The sequence below is a fragment of the Notamacropus eugenii genome, chromosome 6 (assembly GCF_028372415.1).
Source record: "Notamacropus eugenii isolate mMacEug1 chromosome 6, mMacEug1.pri_v2, whole genome shotgun sequence".
In the NCBI taxonomy this organism is placed as follows: Eukaryota; Metazoa; Chordata; class Mammalia; order Diprotodontia; family Macropodidae; genus Notamacropus; species Notamacropus eugenii.
This window is the reverse complement of record NC_092877.1, coordinates 378,402,375-378,420,969: the sequence shown is the minus strand read 5'-3', so window position 1 is coordinate 378,420,969 and position 18,595 is coordinate 378,402,375. Positions and strand designations below refer to the sequence as shown.

The window sequence follows — 18,595 nt, the reverse complement described above, 5'->3', positions numbered from 1 at the left end:
ATCAGAGAGGAAAGCCTGCAGAAAGGAGGGAGGGAGAGAAAAGATTAACTAATCAATTCCTAAGTGCCAGGCACTGTGCTAAGACGATACAATTAACTCAATTGATCCTGACAGCAACCCTGAGAGGGAGGTGCCATTATTACCTCCATTTTACAGATGAGAAAACTGAGGCAAACACAGGTGAAGTGATTTGCCCAGAAGCTGGATCTGAACGCAGGTCTTTCTGACTTCCCTCCACCCACTCACCATGCCACCCTGATGCCCTTTACTAAGTATCCAAACTAGGATAGTTGTGATCTGACTGGAAAGAAAGGACATATGTGAAAGCCATTATGGAGATAGAAAGGACAAGCTTTGGCAAGTGATGGATCTGCACAGCAAGGAGTCAGAGATGATTCCAGAGTCTAAGAATGGTTGTGAACCTTGTTGGAACTAGGGAAATCAGAAGAAAAGCAGAATGAGGGAAAAGATACTGAGTTTGGTTTTGGTGATGCCTGAGAGGGCTGTGACTGACCTGACTGTTAATGTAAAAGACTTGCTAAGCTGTAAGAGACAGAGCTGGGAATAGGATCCAAGTCACATAACTTCAAAAACACCTACTTTAACTCAAGTTTCAGACTGATGAGTAAGAAGAGGGCCTCTGTAGAAAAATCCTTCAGGAGAATTCTGGGAAGGTGGCACAGAGGTGGAAAGTGGCCTAAGGGTAGCCTTATTCTCCCACTGGATCTGTGATCTCATCAATCCAAACCTATTCATCAATGAAGCAGCTCCCAGGCCACTCCTGCACCCTCTTAGCAGGGTGCATGGCCTTCCAGAAGTTGACTACACAGTGCACCACAGGTCTTCATCTTCCTCACTTTCTTCTGACATAGAAATCTGGTCATTCGCTTATGATTCCTCATATTCACCAGACAAACTATCATTTCATTTGGTGTTTAAGTTAAGGATTTTTTAATTTAAATACAATTTTTAAAATATCCCAAGGAAGGTGAAGATAACACAAGTTTCTGCAAAACCTCCCGAAATAACAATGAGAAAATTCCAAGAATCTGCTCCAGAACAGCTCAAAGAAGCAATCAATAAATAAAATGACATAATGGGAACACAAAAATGCAGCAACAAAATAAAAGAACACACAAGATGCAAAACAAGAATACTCAGTTAGTCCAACAAGCATTAAGCACCTACTAGGTGTCAGGCACTGTGCTAAGCCCTAGGGATACAAAAAGAGGCAAAAGACAATTGCTGCCAAGAAAATCCCAAATGGAGTCCTGAAGAGTTGAGCTGGACACAACTCAAACGACTAAACAGGAAGAGCTGAAGAATGTTTCGGGTATGAGGAGCAGTGAGAGACAATGCCTGATAGTGGGTCTTCTTTGTGAAACAGCCAAGAAGTCAAGTGTCACTGAACTAAAGAGCACAAATGTAAGAAGACTGGAAAGGAAGGAAGGGGCAGGTCATGGAGGGCTTTGAATGTCAAAAAGCATTTTCTATTGGATCCTGGAGTTGGGCAGGATGGGTATGGGACATGGCTGGACTAGTGCTTTAGGAAAACTGAAATATTATAAAAAAAAAAAAAAGTAAAATCTTCTATTTGGCTTTTAAGGCCCTTCATACCCTAGCCCCTTCCTCTCTCTTTCCCAGTCTTCCCACATTTACTCTTCCCCACATATGTCATGATCTAGCCATAGTGGCGGCCTTCTTGCCAGCGAGCAATGCCATATCCCAAATCTACATCTTTTCACTAGTTGCCCCCCATACCTACAATGCTCTCCCTCTTTACCTCCTCCTCTGAAGTCTCTTTCAAGTTTCAAATTCAGCTCAAATCCTACCTTCTGCAAGAGCCCTTTCCCTGTACCCTCAATACTACTGCCTTCCCTGAGATGATTGGCAATGTACTTTGGACATGTCTTATATCACATAATTTTCTGTATAATCTCCCCTATTAAAATGTAAACTCCCTGAGGGCTGGAATTGTGGATTATTTTGCCTTTCCTTGTATCCCTGGTGCTTTAGCATAGTGCCTGACATGTAATAAGTAAGTGGCTTCATCGGTGCTTGGTGACTGTTCCACTGGAACCTGGGTTTCCTGGCTCTGAGAAATGAGATCCGACCTTCCCTTGGCAGGGCCTCGGCCTCTACACCACTTCCCTGATCCCTCCGCATCAGCCTCCCTCAGCCCTCCCTTTCCCCTTCCCAATTCCCAGTCCCTCTGTCTGTGTTGGTGGTTTCCCTCCTTACAATGCAAGTTCCTTGAGGACAGGACTTGCATTTGTGACACAGGCTGGACACATGGCAAGCATGGAATAAATATTCTATATAAATATGCGCACAGAAGAAACAAAAATCAATCCTATTTATAGAAGACATGATAGCGCACTTTAGAAAATCCCCATAAACCTTAACTAGGAAAGTGAGATGACTAACACCCATTGCAAAGTAGAGGGACAAAAGGAAACACGTAAAAATCATCTTCATTCCTAAACAATCCTCAAAAACCTCAGGAAGAAGTGACAAGAGAATTTCTATCCAAAACAACTACAAAATGAATGTACCAAAACACAGTAAGACGAAGATACGACTACAAAACATACTTTGCAAAAATAAAAGGAATCTAAATAAATATTTACTGTTCATGGTTGGGCCTTGTCAACATAAAAAATATGACGATACAACCTACTTAGAGCTCTATCACTCAAACTACCGAGACGTTACTTTCTAAAGGGAGACAAAACATTGGCAAAATGCACTTGGAAGAATAAAAGATCCAGAATATCAAGGAAAACAATAAGGAAAACTAGAAATCAAGGGAACATCTCAAGACAGATTCAAATGACAATCATTATTACCAGATCTCAAACTATATTAATAAAGCAAGAGTCATCAAAACTATCTGCATTAGTTAAAAGCCAGAAGAGTTAAGTTCAGTAGACTAGTTAAGAAAGAATGACTGAACCAAGTATTTGGTAAACTCATGAATAAATTACCAGGGGAAAGCCTCCCTTTTTGACAAGAAAATGGGAAAGCTACCTGGCAGAAATTAGGTTTAGATCAAGGTTTCTTAACCTAGAGGCTAAGAAGCTGTTTAATAATATTTTGATAACTGTGTTTCAACATAAATGGTTTCCTTTGTAATCTATTGTGTTTAATTTTAATTCATCTAAAAATATTATTCTGAGGAGTCAAAGACACAAAAATAAGTTTAAGAAACCTTGATTTAGAACAATATCTACTATATACTACAATAAGCTCAAACTGTTTACAAAATTTATAAAATAAAAATAAAATATTAGGAAAAGGTCAGGTACTTTCTCAATAAGGCAAGGGGGCAAGGTCTTAAACAAAGCATAAAGAAAATCAGAAAAGACAAAACAGTTTTGACTACATAAAATTTTGTGGTTAAAAAAAAGATCAATGATACAGAAATAGAAGGAAAAACAGTAGAGAAAAAGATCTGCATCAACTATCACCGACAGGGTCTATCATCCCAAATATACAGGAAACAAGAACATTTACAACACCAAAACCCATTTTCCAATCACTTACTAAGCACCACCATCACTGTTCTATTCTAAGAAGCTCACAGTCTGAGGAAGCTAAATCACTAATAAAAAATGAATATATACTGAAAATGCTGATATTTCACTTCATGCCATGTAAAATAACAAAAGTTAAAAATTTTTTAAAAAGGTGGAAAAAGTCAATGTTGAAGGTTGGTCAAGGGAAGACAAGCACTGAGGTACTGTTTGTGGATTGGGGCCATAGCCTCAATGTCCTATTCTGTATTACAATTTGGAATTATGTAAAAAAGCAACTAAGTGTGAATACCCTTTCATTCAGCCACAAGGGTCACACGCTTCAAGAAAGCCAAAGACAGAAACAAAGGTCCCATATATACAAAAACATTTACACTGCAGCACTCTCTGTGGCAGCAAACTCCTGCAAACAAAGTGGGTACCCATCAATGGGGGAACAGTTGATAAAACTACAGTAAAATGCAGGTAATGAATTATTTTTACGCAGTAAAACGACATGTATGAAGAATTCAGAGAAACATGGGAAGATCTGTAGGAACCAATGAACAACAAAAATACAGTACCTGAAATCACTCTTGAGTGACGGAAAAACCCACGAAGGAGTTTGCCAGCTTATGGCAGAGAAGCAGGGACAGAACACACTAAAGCAGAATGTATACATGGTTACAAACAGTCTCTCTATTTTTGTCTACTTGGTGTTTTTTTTATGTAACAAGGAAGAGGTTAATCAAAAGAAGAATAACTGGCATTAAAAACAAAAATTATCAATAAAAATACTTTTTTTAAAAAAAGAAAATACCTCCGGCCCATGTATTCCTACACATCAAGGAAGTTAAGATTGAAATGAGTTCCTCTAGTCTTCTCAAGCTTTCCAAAACCAAGTCATACATAACACAAAGGGCAACATTTGTGATGATCCTACGATTCATTTATAGATTCTAATAGACATTGTACTGGATTCCCTACTACAATTGTAATAAGCAGAATTTCAACTGAAAAAGAGAAAATGTCCTAATTTTTAGATTTTATAGGCAACAGGAAACATCCTCTCACAATCCAAACAATCGTTACAAACTTTAAAATTATGTAAGTATACACTTGTTGTTACTACTGCCACTAAACTACTTCAAGTTATTTTAAACCTTTGACGTAAGTGGACTGTCAAATAAGCTGAAAGCTGTTATACAAAGAAGAAAAGCCTACAAAAGAAAGACAGGCCAATATAAGGACAGTAATTTATAGATTATCCACCATCAATTATCAACAGAAATTTAAATTCACATGGGCTTGTCCACCTTATTCTTTGCACCTGCAACATATAGAAGCACTTGGTATGTGCTCATGATACATTAATTTCAATAGTGGCAAAGAAAAACATAAATAAAAGGTGAATCTGTTACAAATTATCTTCTAATCCAAAAACAAACAAATTGCTTTGGCGTCAGCTGCTGTTTCATATTGTCCCTTCACCACTGCTCATGATCAAACAGATTACACCAAAACAATTCCAAAAACTAATAATCACTGAAGTTTAATCAAGATAGCTTTTCAAAGGATAAAAATGGACTTACTTCGTACTTGTTTAATAATGGGTTTCATCGGTTCGAGCCAAATCTAAAGAGGATGAAAAGAAAAGAAAACTCATTCCATACCATATATCCATTCACTATGTCCATTCAGCAGACATACTGAAAAATATCAATATTATTCATAATCTCGAGAAAAACAAATGGTAAGAATATTAACTTTCAAAGTCTTTTTTAAAAAGTCAGATTCCATTACATCAGAAAAAAAGGAAAATTTCTTTTTGCCATATGATTTAAAATCTTTTTAACATGACTGATACAGACTTAATTTAAGGAAAACCTCTTCCCCAACTGGAGCCAGCCAGAAATGTCCCTGGCTGCTTCCTGCCTTGGGAGGTAGCAGTTTCTTCATCACTGGAGGCATTCCAGCAAAGCACAGTTGAGAAGGAGGGAAGACCACATCCCTTGTCAGGAAAAGTATAGAAAACGTACTTGTTCAGGTGCAGGGATGATCTATGAGGTTCTCCTAACTCTAAAATTCTTTCCTACTAGATTGTAAGATCCTTAAGGATTTTTGTGTTCCCAGGCTCTCTAGAACTATCTTGCATCTCAGATTCTGAATATTTGTTGAATGAACACACAAATGAAAAGGTCCTGACATATGCCCTTGTAGGACATTTTAAGGGACCTGCAGCTATACTCTCCCCCCACTTTCTCCTGGGTTAGCTAGTTCAGGGACATAATTCATTCTACTCCTCATACCAAATCTTGATGCTGTCACTGGCAGCAGGGCTATCTGTCCATAAGCTGAGTGGACCATGTGAAAGGACTTGTAATCATCCAGGTGAATGTTTCTCTCCGTTAGCACAAGAGAGAAACACTAATGACGTGGACAAACTTTTCATAAAACACACACACAACTCAATTACTTGAAAATCATCTATCATTCACAACTGAACACAATTTATCTGAATAAAATACTTCTCATCTTTTAAAAAAAAGTTTTTTGTTAAAAGAAGAAGGTTTTAAAATATATTTTCTAAAATAAATACAAGCTAATTGGCGGTAACCTTATCAACATCAAATATGTACTATTTTAATGTTATATGCATTTCAACTCCATATAACAGTATTCTAACATTTTTCCAAAAATAAACCATCATATTCTTTACATACCCAATAAGACTGGACATTCTGGAATTCCAACCCAAAATAATCTGATTCAATCAAATTTAAATGCTTAAACACCTCTGTCAACAGGATCTGGCCATAGCATTTGGGCTAGAAAAAAAGGGGGGGGGGGAGAAAGAACACAGATGAAAATTAATTTTAGATCCAATCCAAGAAAAGGAACATTTTTAAAGCTGTGAAATGAAGCTTCTTTTAACACACAAAACTTGGTTAAATTTTGTGTCTGTTTAACTTTGCAACACTATATGACGAAGGACCATGATGTCACAAATCAAATACATGTTTGTTGCTTTAATGGAAATTGATACCAATCTTTAAAATGTGAACAATAAACTCAAAGGGTGCGTATTTTTACTGAGATTTCCTTGAACACCAAAGTGATGAGGACAAAGGGTTCTGTCAATTCCCATTTCACTATGATATAACAATAATGCCATACTGCCATTTCACCTGCACCGTTATACATCTTGGCATGGAAAGGCTTCCATCTACACTGACGAGCCACATGGAGCAGGGAAGGTATGCTCCCCCAGCCCAAAATCCTCCATTGTCTTCTCATCACATGAGAAAGCGCAGGAAAGCAGATAAGCTAAGGAGGGGTGTGTGAGGTCATCCTCTACTACCCTCTAGTTAGAGGTTTCCTCCAATCACTCCATTACAACCTGCTACTACCTCCCTCCACACAAGGCACACTAATTGCTTTCCAGTTAGCCACCTTTTGCTCCTGCCCCTACAGGAAAGATGATGCTAAGAGAGAAAGTCTCACCTCTGGACACAAAAATTAAACTGAAAATTATCTGAGATCTTTGGAAAAGCCTGCTTATTGTCTCAGATTTTGGTTTGTTTTTCAATTTTTCAATAAACTTTTGCTTCTCTAATTTTGTGAAGTACAGGACTGTAAAGAAGAGTTGCATACTAATGTACTAAGTAACGCACTAAGTGACATCAGGTAGTGACTTTCTCATATTTTCTGTATGGAAACAATATAACAACAAAAGCAAAACTGTCCTGAGCCCCTCATGCCAAGGCATTTCCCACATAACTAATGTTCTAGTCATACTTCTTCAAGGCTCTCCCCCACCTCCCTACTCTCTCAGTTGAGGACCTACCTTCATAACTTCTCTGAAAAATCTGAGGCCATTTTCAAAGAACTCCCTCCTCCTCTTCTCATATGACTCAACCAGTCTCTCCCACTATTCCTTCCCTCACTCTAGTCTCACGCAGAGAAGTGACCTTTTCTCCTCACCAAGGTCAACACATTTATAGGAATCTTTAATCCTATTCCCTCTCCCACCTTCTCCAGCTGATTACCCTCTCTCACTCATCTTCAATCTCTTGTCTACTGGCTCCTACCCTGCTGCTTACAAATACACCAATGTCTTCTTCCAAAAACCTTTACGTAATACAACCATTCCACTATCAGCTCTTTTCCGCTTCTCAGCTCAACTCTTTGAGAAAGCCATCTACACTCAATGCTTCCAGTCTGTACCTCTCACTGCCTTCCACCCTCACCATTCAACTAAACCTGCTCCCTCCAAAGTCTCAGTGACTTCTACTTGCCAAATCTTCCTCCTCCATGTAGCCTTCCACACCAAGAATCCTCCTACTCTTCCAGATACTCTCTCCTATTGAGGTTTTCAGACTACTGCTCTTGCCTTATTCTCTTAACTATGTGACCACTCCACATCCTCCTTTGCTGGATCTTCATCAGGATCACATCAATCTGTCGTGGTGTCCCCCAAAGCTCTGTCCTGGGCCTACTTCTTTTCTTCTATCACACTAAGACAGTAATGGTACACGAGGATCTTATCATCTCCCATGGGTTCAACTATGATCTTGACATGATGAACTCCATATCAGTACATTCCATCTCAGTCTCTTTCTGAGTCCTGTAGGCATCTCAAACTCACTATGTCCAAAATACAACTTGGTAATGTTCGTGCCCCCCCCCCTCCCCCCACCCCCCCCCCACCCCCCCCGCCACAAACAACTTCCTCTCTTCCCAACTTTTCTATTACTTGTTGAGGGCACAACCAGACAAATCAAATCAAACCAACAAGCATTTACCAAGTACCATGTGCCAGGAACTATGCTAAGTGCTAGGAATATAAATAAAAGCAAAGACAGTCCCTGATCCAAGGACCTTACATTCTAAAGGAGGAAAAACAATCACATATCAAAGGAAGCTGTGAGGGAGAGGGAAGAAAAGGTTATGGTAGAGAAAGAAGATTGGACAGAGTCAGAGGGGGAAATCAAAGAATGAACACAGCTGGTCAGGGCCCTTCCTTAAAATGGTAGCTCTGGGAGAAACTGACCAATCAGAAAAAGGGGCTGAAGTCATCTAGACATCCAATCTATTGTTAAATCTGTCCTTCTACCTTTACTTCACGCATCTGTTATGTCCTCTTCTTCCCACAATTCATCCTGCTGCTGCCCTGTTACAAAGGCCATCATCACCTTAGTCCATAGCCTCCTGTCCAGTCTCCCAGCTGCAAGTCTCTTTCCACTCCAATTCATTATCCATTTGGCTTCGAGCATGTCACCCCAACCACCTCCAGGATCAAACGGGAAATCCTCTTTTTGACATCTAAAGGCCTTCACAACCTGGCATCTTCCTACTTCCCAGTGTTCTCAGACTTCCTCCCCTCCTTACACTCTCTGATCCAGCAATAATGATCTATTTGCTGTTCCTCACATGGAACATTCCACGAGTTAACCCTGGTTTTCCTTCCTACCTGAAATACTCCCCCTCCTCACCTCTGACTCGTGGCTTTCTTGGCTTACTTCAAGACTTGGCTTAAATTCCACCAATTTTTAGGGGAACTATTTCTGAGTCCCATCTGCTGTCAATGAATGAGAGCCTTCCCTTGAAAACTACCTTCCGTTTACACTGTATGCAGTTTGTGTGTACAGTTATTTGCGTGTTCCTTGCCTTATTAGAATGTTAGCTTAAGGACAGGGACTGTCCTTGTATTATTTCATTATCCCCAGCACACAGCACCATGTCTGGCACACAGTAACTGCTTGTTGATCTACTAGGCACCCTGCAATGTGCTATGTGGTAGGGACACAAAGACAAAATGAAAACTCTTCTAGGCTATCAGGTCTCTTCTGAGAATTCTCACTTCCTTTTCCACTCACAGATTTTTGCAAAGACACTATAATAATAACAGCTAATAAGAGCTAATGTTTTTATGATGCTTCCTATGTGCCAGGCACTATGCTATGTGCTTTACAACTGTAATCTTATTTGATCCTCTCAGCCCTGGGAGGTAGGTGCTATTACTGTTCTCATTTTACAGATGAGGAAACTGAGGCAGAGGTTAAGTGACTTGCCCAGTTATTTTTCAGTCGTTTCAGTTATCTCTGACTCTTTGTGACTTCATTTGGGGTTTTCTTGGCAAAGATACTGAGGGGGTTTGTCATTTCCTTCTCCAGCTCATTTGACAGATGAGGAAACAGAGGCAAACAGGATTAAGTGACTTGCCCAGGGTCACATAAATAGTAAGCATCAGAGGCCAGATTTGAACTCAGGTCCTCCTGACTCCTAGCCTGGTATTCTATTCACTGTGCCACCTAGCTGCCCCACAACCAAAATGATGACTAAGGTTTCAAGTAGGAAAATGGAAATATTTCAGCCAGTTTCTATACTTATTCCTTATTTTCTAAAAAGTTGTTGCCATGTGTTTAATAAGAATGTATGGTAGAACTCATAAAAGACTGCATGCCATCTCGGGGAAGGAGCAGGGAAGAAGGGGGAGAAAATCTAAGACTTATGGAAGTGATTGTAGAAAACTGAACACAAATAAATTAATAACAATTTTTGAAATGAATAAATAAATACAAATAAAAGCTTGCTGCCCAAACTTTTTCACCTATACAACCCCTTCTCTATCTTATTCCTACAACTCAACACAAGAGTTCCACCCTTTTGGTGGTGGATACCTTGTCACTGTGTTTCCAAAGGGGCATACGATTTAACAACTTGGGAACTAGATGTCCATTTAATCCAGTCAGAAAGTCTGAATTCATTTATTTTATGACAAACCAAATTCGAAAATTTCTGGAAGCATTAGTACAATTAGAAGCAACACAAAATGAAACAGACACTCATGTCACCAGTTTCCTTAGATGGTAACAGCTGAACATTCAGTTTGAAAGTGTTTTTCAACTGCGGGAATACAAAACAAATGATAAGCAATAACACGCAAAATTACAGGTAAAACAGACATTTTTCTCGTTGAATAATCCTATTTTTAAAGTTGTTCAGCCTTTCTAAGCTGAGACATAAAAGTGCATTGTTAAAAATGTTACATTTACAAAAGTGGCATTAAATATTTTGCCTTGATGCAAATGAGCCACAAAGGATTGGCTAACAAAGTACTTCTTTATTCTTTGTCTTGAGCACTGTGGGAAAATTCTTCCTGAGACAACTTGATTTAGTTCTTCAAGTTGTTTATTCCATGCGCCCATTTCCAGTTCATTTGTCAGAACAGAACTCCTCCATCACCCCAATTCCTACTCCTCCTTTTCGGCAAAATTCAAAATCCCTCTCTCTGCGAAATGGTGCTACATGATACTTCTCCTTGTCAACTGATTCAATCCCACAATCCCAATGCAAGCTCCTATTCTACTGGGCAATTTTTGAAAAAGCTTTGAGGAATAGGAAGCTCAAAATGAACACATGTTGGATTCTTTGAAAGGTCACTGGCATTTCTGATGGCATTTCATTCTCATCTGGGCATCTTCCAAATTTTCAATTCTCATAGTCCTAACATGCATGATGCCAATGTTCAGCCTCAAATGCCATTCAACAAGCTCACAAAGTTGGCTAGAAGAGGCTGAAACACACAGCTGTGAAAGCTACTTCAGCTTATGGAAGACAATATACAATCCAAGGCCTTTCCAGGCCCCATGCACCATCTATTTGGGGTCTGGAAAGAAGGGATGCTGGGTAAGATAGAGTTGGGCCAAATCTATTTTTAGGTTACGTAAGCATGATAAGCCAGCATGCCAGGTGGTACAGTGGATAGAGCTCCTGGCCTAGAGTCAGGAAGACACATCTCTCCAAGTTCAAATCTGGCCTCAGACAATTGTAAGCTATGCCATCCTGGTCAAGGCACTTAATGCTGCTTGCCTCAGTTTCCTCATCTATAAAATAAGGTGGAGAAGAAAATGGCAAACCGCTACAGTATCTTAGCCAAGAAAACCCAAAAAGGGATCACAAAGTCAGCCATGACTGAAAAAATGAAAGCACATCATCAGCATGCTTATCCTCATAGCTTAAACAGAACCATAAAAATTGCCCAGTGCAATGCAGAAAGATGCATGGCTCTAAGAGCCATAAAGATTAAGCTTCCAGAGCCCAAATCATATTATAAAACAGGAATAATCAAAAGCACTTGGTACTGGTTTAAAAATAGAAAAGGAAACCAATGGAACAGGGTTGTCAAGGAAGAATGAGAAATAACTGAACGCAGTAAATCAGTGTTCAATAAATCTAAAAACATCAATTACCTAGGAAACAATTTATTTGCCAAGAATTTCTTGGAAAACTGGAAAGCAGTCTGGAAGAAATTAGGCTTAAGCCAATATTTTACAATATAAACCACAATCAAAATCAACATGTGACTTGAATATTTTATACCATTGAAAAGTTAATTGGAGAAAACTGGATAAGGAACAAATTCTTAACGAAACATGGGCAATTATTAAAGACAAAAATTAATTTTGATTATATGAAATTGAAAACCTTTCACATGAATAAAATGTTACTAGAATGAGAAGAGCAGTCATTTGGTGGAGAAAATATCTCTATCAAATATCTCTGATAAAGAACTGATATCTAAGATAAACAGGTAACAGAAATTGAGAAATCCAACAGTCCTTTATTACCTGATACATAGGTGGTCAAAGGATATGAACAAACAGTTCTCGAAAGAAGAATTATCAATTATTAGCAACCATATGAAAGCAAGTTTCAAATTACTAACAGAGGAACGAAAATCACAGTAACCCAGACAAAGATTACAAAAGATAGGAAGACTTAGTTTTGAAGGAACTGTGACCAGACAGGCACATTCTGCCTGTGTTTGGAGCTGGAGATGATCTAACTGCTCTCTACCCTTAGGTCCATCCATTCTGTTGCCAGGAGGAAATGGACAAAAAGAGAGGTTGGACCGTCAAGAGAATATTTACAGTGACCTTTTTGGGGAAGCCAAGATGCCTGTCACCTGAAGGCTAAATAAAGAAAGACAAACAATCAGTGGTATCCAAATGAAATGAACTGCTGGTGTGCTATAAAAAACAATGAATATGATTAATAATTGTCAGTCAATAAGCATTTATTAAGTACCAACTATATGCCAGGTACTTTGCTAAGCTCTGGGCAAAACAAATTTTAAAAAACCACCCCAATCCCTGCCCTCAAGAAGCTTCCAGTCTAACTGGGGAGACATAACTCTATCCCAACAAAATAATGAAAGGACAAACTAGTACTGTGTACTAAGATTAAGGAGGACTGGGAAGGAGGTAGACAGGACTTTAGCTGAGACTTGAAGGGAGCTGGGAGCCTGGAGGCTGAGATGAAGAGGGAGACAGCTCCAGGTGTGGGGGAGAGCCCCAGAGATGGCTTGACACGTGGGAGGCACAGCAAGGAGGTCAGCATTATGAATCAAAAGGCATACAAAGGACTGCAAGGTGCAAGAAGACTGGAAAGGTCAGAAGGGCTGCCCTTCACAGGTATTAAGGAGCCAGTGGAGTTCTAGAATGGGGAGAGTGGGAGTGGGGAGGCCTGGTCAGACCTATGCTTTAAAATATCAATTTGTACAGCCAAGACAGGGAGACCAACCAAATGACTATTTCAATAGTCCAGGCATAAGGTGATGAGGAGCCACAGCAGAGTGGTGGCTGTGTCAGAAGAGAGAAGGCAAAGCAGAAGAAATCATTAAACCCCAAAGTAGAAATGACCAGACTTGGCCACAGATAGGCCAAGGGGATGCTGGGAAGTAGAGGGCGTAGGAGTGAGGATTCAGGATGGCCCAGCTTTCAAACCTAGGTGTCTTGAAGGATGGAGATATGTTTTGCTCAACTGTGCTTATGGAACAGAAGGGTTCTGTATTTCTCTATTTCTTTGTTGTTTTTTTCCAGTCAATAGAGGAGACATGTAGGTGGAATAATCAAAATATTTCTTAATAGAAAATGTAAATGTAAAACTTAGATCCAAGCAAAATCTAAGAAATCACTTTCACATGGGGGAGGGAGGTGCAGAATGGGAATGACAAAATCAGGAGGCTCAAGGAATGCTTCATGAAGGAGATGGAAACTGAGCTGAGCCTTGAAGGGAGGAAGGGACATAACATGAAATTTGAGGAGATCAGCTGGGTCAATATAAAAATGAAGATCTGACATTAAGATTACTTGACATTAAATAACAGACATATAAAGGAATATCACAGGAAATGAGGCTGCCTTGGTAGGTGCAGCCATTTGTCAGCTACCAGGCTAACATCAGGAGTACATATTTTGACTGCTAAGTGGTAAGGAATAAATGAGTTTTCATTAATCAGAGTGACTTAATCCTAGTTGTGCTTTCAAAGATTGACTTGGGCAGGAATCCATCCATCAATCAGCACGCCTCCTGTGGACCAGGCATTGTGCTAGGTTCCCAAGGTACCAGCCATTTTCCTCTCTCCCATGGCCATAGGTCCTTCTTACTACCTGCTTAACTCACTGAAGTCCCTGCTCCAGGCCTTTCCTCTCACCCATGCATCTTCCATACCTTTAACAAAAGTCTTTCTAGAGGCATGGCCCCTCACTCCCCTGATTAAAGATCTCCAATGTCTCCCTACTGCCCTCAAGGTAAATTGTAAAGCCCTCAATCTACCCACAAGTGATAAGTGCCCAGAATGTGGACACAACCAGTTCACAGTCAGATGGAGAAGACAGATACACAGATACACACACACACACACACACACACACACACACACACACACACACACTCACCAGATGAATCTAAAGAGAATAAAAAGGACAGAGATGGAGGGCACTAGCAGTGGAAAGGTTTCATCTAACAGGTGGTGGCTGAACTGGATCCTAAAGGAAAAGATGGCTTTTATGAGGGAAGATAAGGAGAGTCAGTACAAAGGCATGGAGGTGGGAGATGGAATACCAAACCTGAGAAAGGGAGAGCGGGTCAGTTTGGCCAGAGGGAAAGGGAGTTCTAATGAGGTTGGCAAAGCTGGGGCCAGGTTGTGAAGGGCTCCCAAAGGTAAATGCAGGATTTTATATTCACTCCTCCAGGAAACAGGCCCACTGGAGTTGGTAGAGTACAGGAGAGACATGATCAGAGCAGCACTTAAGGATAATTACCGTGGTAGCAGCGTAAAGGAGGCCTGAGGCCTGAGACAAGGAAAGAATAGCCTGGGCATGAGGTGATGAGGCATGAACTACCATTGTCTGTGTAACTAGAGAAGGGGACAGATGAGAAAAGTCGGAAGGGAATGGTGGAAAAGGGGGAGCATTTTGGACCAGCAAGTCACAGGGAATAGGGATGGGAGTTAATTAATTGCTACACCCTCTCCAGGAACAGTATTTGTACAGTTAGTCTTCAACATCTGCTTGACTCCAAGCATTCCTGGGATTTTATTAGTAACCTCATTTTCAATTTTGCAGTGGCAACCACACACATTTGTGGCTCTGCTCCCATACTGACACCCAAGGATCTCCAACAGGGCACAAAACAGATGCCACTAACAGATTATTTTAAGCTGATGTGTCCTTCACGATGTCGAACACATTAACCAACCATGAAGGCCAGGACGTCAGAGGTGATGTCAAGATCTCACCAGTCTTAGAGTAATCTCTTCCTTGGCTTTCGGGGGGGGGGGGGGGGGGGCGGAGTTAAGGTAGAGAGGTTTAGAGCAGTAAAGCAGACAGAATTATGCCCTCACACTGCCTTTTGGCACAGTGGAAGGTTCAAAAATGTTTTAGTTTTGAGAATTTTATTTGCTGTACAGTGTTGATAGTACTGTAGATTTCATATGTATAAAAAGTGAATGAAGTCTGAAATCAATGTTTGTTTTTACTGAATTGTAAGCATAAAACAGAATTCTAAGAAATTACTAGCAAAATGTTTTACACATTTACCGATTTTATTTTGTGTACTGCATTTTGTAGATTATTTCATGGCTGCTGTGTTAGAAAAAGTACACATTAGAATTAATGTTTTGCTATAAACAACTGCATGGAGAAAAGGATATTTTCAGCAGTCTTTCGCAATAGGGATATTGTAACAGTTTTTGATGGTTGCAGAAACCTAACCATCCTCTATTTCTCATAGGTTCCATGTATCAACATCCACATTTTTTATTTTGTGCCATTTTCTGGGAATGCAACCCCAGCAAAAGTTGAGGACTGACTGTATTCGATTACCATTCTCTGAGCCACCTTTCAAAAACCCAGGGTTGCAGGGATGGGTGGAACTTTAGTTCCTGCAAGGCATGGAGAGAGCTTCAAAGTAAGGGGAATATTTACCAATCAGGGGCACAGGGAGAGGACAGGCCTGGTGCCATGGTCTGGAGATGCTTGGGAAGTGGCTGCTAAGGTGAGGCACCTGGGAGATTAAAAGAATGGTGGTATTTTGGACAAAAATAGGGAAATCTGAAAGAGGGGTGAGTTTGGGGAGAAAGATAATGAGTTCTGTTTTAGACATATCACAGTCTGAGATGTCTCAGAGGTAAACAGTTTGAAAGTTTTAAGGCAGAGAGGATAAGAGTGACGGACCTGGTGGCAACATGGCCTAAGTTCAAGTCCAGGCTCAGATACATACTAGCTACAGGGCTCTGTGCAAGTAACTTAATATAGCTACCTCAGTTTCCTCATCATCCTCATGGGGATGATAAAAGAATCTACCTTCCAGGGGTTATTGTGGGACTAAAATGAGATAACTGCAAATTAGTTTGCAAACTTTAAAATGCCATGTAAACGTTAGCTCTTCCTGTCATTGTTGCTGTTAAGTGTCTAAGGATATGACAGGACTGAGGCCCAGGGAAGAGAGCAGAGCTAGATCCTAGATAATCATGACCCTGAGGGGGTCAGCAAAAGAAGATGGCAGTTAAAGACCTTTCCATCTTGGTATCCAATAGCCAAGTGAGTGAGAATCTTTGGCAAACTCCCAAGATTATCAGCATCTTATTAGCACACTTCAAGAACTATCCTCTCTTTACTAATCAACTTTTTTTAGATGTCTCTTCATGTTCCAGCACAGTCTCCCTAACTTTATCTTGCACTTTTAAAGCACAAAACAGGCCACAATTCCAGTAAAACTTTTGTTGAGAACTGTTATTCATATTCTTAACATTTTTTTGCTAAATTTATTTCCTAAAGAGACAAAAATAAATCTCTTACCCAAGTATAAATAGAGAGAGCTCTCTGGGGCTTGTATTGAGCTCCTAAAAGCAAACCCTGCTCACAATGCTACATGATGGGCCACTGTCTGCCAGTATGTACTATATAGCCACTCAGTATGAAAGGAAAGAGACAATTGTCAAGTTGTATATCGTGTTAGTAACACTGGGTATGAACTGTTTTTGAGACAACATGCCTCCTGTACACAATAGCTGAAGTCTGTAGAGATGGCAAAAAGAGCCCCAAAGCCCAACCGAAAGTTCTCCCTATCTTTCTTCCTCCCCTCTAAGGCACAGAATTAGGCTTCCTTCTTGTTAAGGCTCACCCTCCAACCACCAGTCCACTAGCACCTCCTCCAGGACCATACTAACCTTCCCCTCCCCTATTCCATCCAACCTCCACCTCTCCATTGCTGTCTTTCCATCTTGACCCTAGAGGGGTCTTCTGATATTCAGGGAGAATACTCAAGAATGTTCTGCTCTGACATTTTCCCTTTATTCTGTTACTTTGTAAAATCTGTCAGAGACCACTTGGATTAACCAATAGCCTCTTTTAGAAATGCAGATATCTCTAAGAGGATTACCAGATGCTACCATGTTTAGCATTAACTATTTCCTCAGACCTACTCAAATGAGAGAACATATTCTGTGACACTGAAATAAAGTAGAAAGCAGATCATGTGCGATCATCAATTGGAAGGTATACCCCATTATCAGTGAAAGGGCAATATTTATAATTTTAAATTGGTCTTCAAGCAACTGCTTATGTGTCTTTATTGAAAACTATTTTAGTGGGAAAAGATAGCCTTTCTTTTACTCAAATTTGTGTAAATGGATCCATTTCAAGTACCAAAACACACCAAGGACATTAAGTGTCCATTTCAATAGTCAAAATAAAGACAAAAAAATGAATTTTGAATAAACTTATAAATATCCAAAAATCCAGGTTTATGGCAGAATGCATTTCTTATGATCAGAACAATACTCAATTCATAATAAAAAAACAAACGAACAATATATTACATGCTGTGGGCAGCAAGGTGGTGCAGTGGATAAAGTACCTGGCCTGGAGTCAGGAAGACCTGAATTCAAATCCAGTCTCAGACTCTTACTGCCTGTGTTTACCTGTGCAAGGCACTTATTAACCCTATTTGCCTCAGTTTCCTCATCTGTAAAATGAGCTGGAGAAGAAAATGGCAAAACACTCCAGTATCTCTGCCAAGAAAACCCCAAATAGGGTCACAAAGAGTTGTACATGACTGAGACTACTGAATAACAACTGGAGGCCTCTGCCAAAAGCTGATGCTTTTTTAAAGAAATCCACACAGTGAAAACACCAGACAGAACATATTAATGGGTGGGGAGAGATATGCCTCTCATATGACTCTCAATGCGATCAGGACAGGTCTAGAACCATAAACTCAATTCAACAAAAATGTATGAGAATCATAAATTATAATTCTACACACCACTATGGCAAACTGAGAACGGGTTGGGAAAAGCACAAAATTATACACACGCTGAGCATACGTTTATGTACAATTGTTCTCACAAACACGCCTATAACCACATTTCAGATCCGCCTAACGACTTATTTTTGTTCTTCCGTGAGTAGTCACGAAGCCTCCAAAAATAGAATTCTTCACTAAGGCCCATTCAGGGCCTTAGAGAGAAGTTGAAGAAATGGAGATAATTTTTAAAAAAGCATATTTTCCTTATCAAACAACATAAAAACAACTATATTCTTCAATAATCATTATAAAAAGAATGTAAAAATAATGTACATATCCTCCAAAATATTCAGACTAGGGAGAAAATACAGAGCTACTTTTCTGAACTGTTCTGAGATATTTGTACACAATAAAACCTCATCAGAAATTAAGACAAAATAACTGCCAAAATCACTTACAAATCTGTAGCTCTCTAATCTTAA

The 18,595-nt window shown here is 39.8% G+C and overlaps 1 protein-coding gene across 7 annotated transcripts in view; it reads right to left on the bottom strand.

Moving 5' to 3' along the window:
• FARP2 (FERM, ARH/RhoGEF and pleckstrin domain protein 2) overlaps positions 1-18,595 on the bottom strand; it is a 101,496-nt gene that overhangs the window by 60,366 nt on the left and 22,535 nt on the right. For all 7 annotated transcript variants that reach the window (XR_011969171.1, XM_072618757.1, XM_072618756.1 and 4 more), the window contains 2 exons: positions 6,239-6,343; positions 5,108-5,150 (listed from right to left, as the gene is read on the bottom strand). Coding sequence is in view for 6 of the 7 variants with exons in the window: in XM_072618757.1 (XP_072474858.1) it covers positions 5,108-5,150; positions 6,239-6,343 (148 nt within the window). In the remaining variant the exon portion in view is untranslated. The remainder of the gene's footprint in view (positions 1-5,107; positions 5,151-6,238; positions 6,344-18,595) is intronic.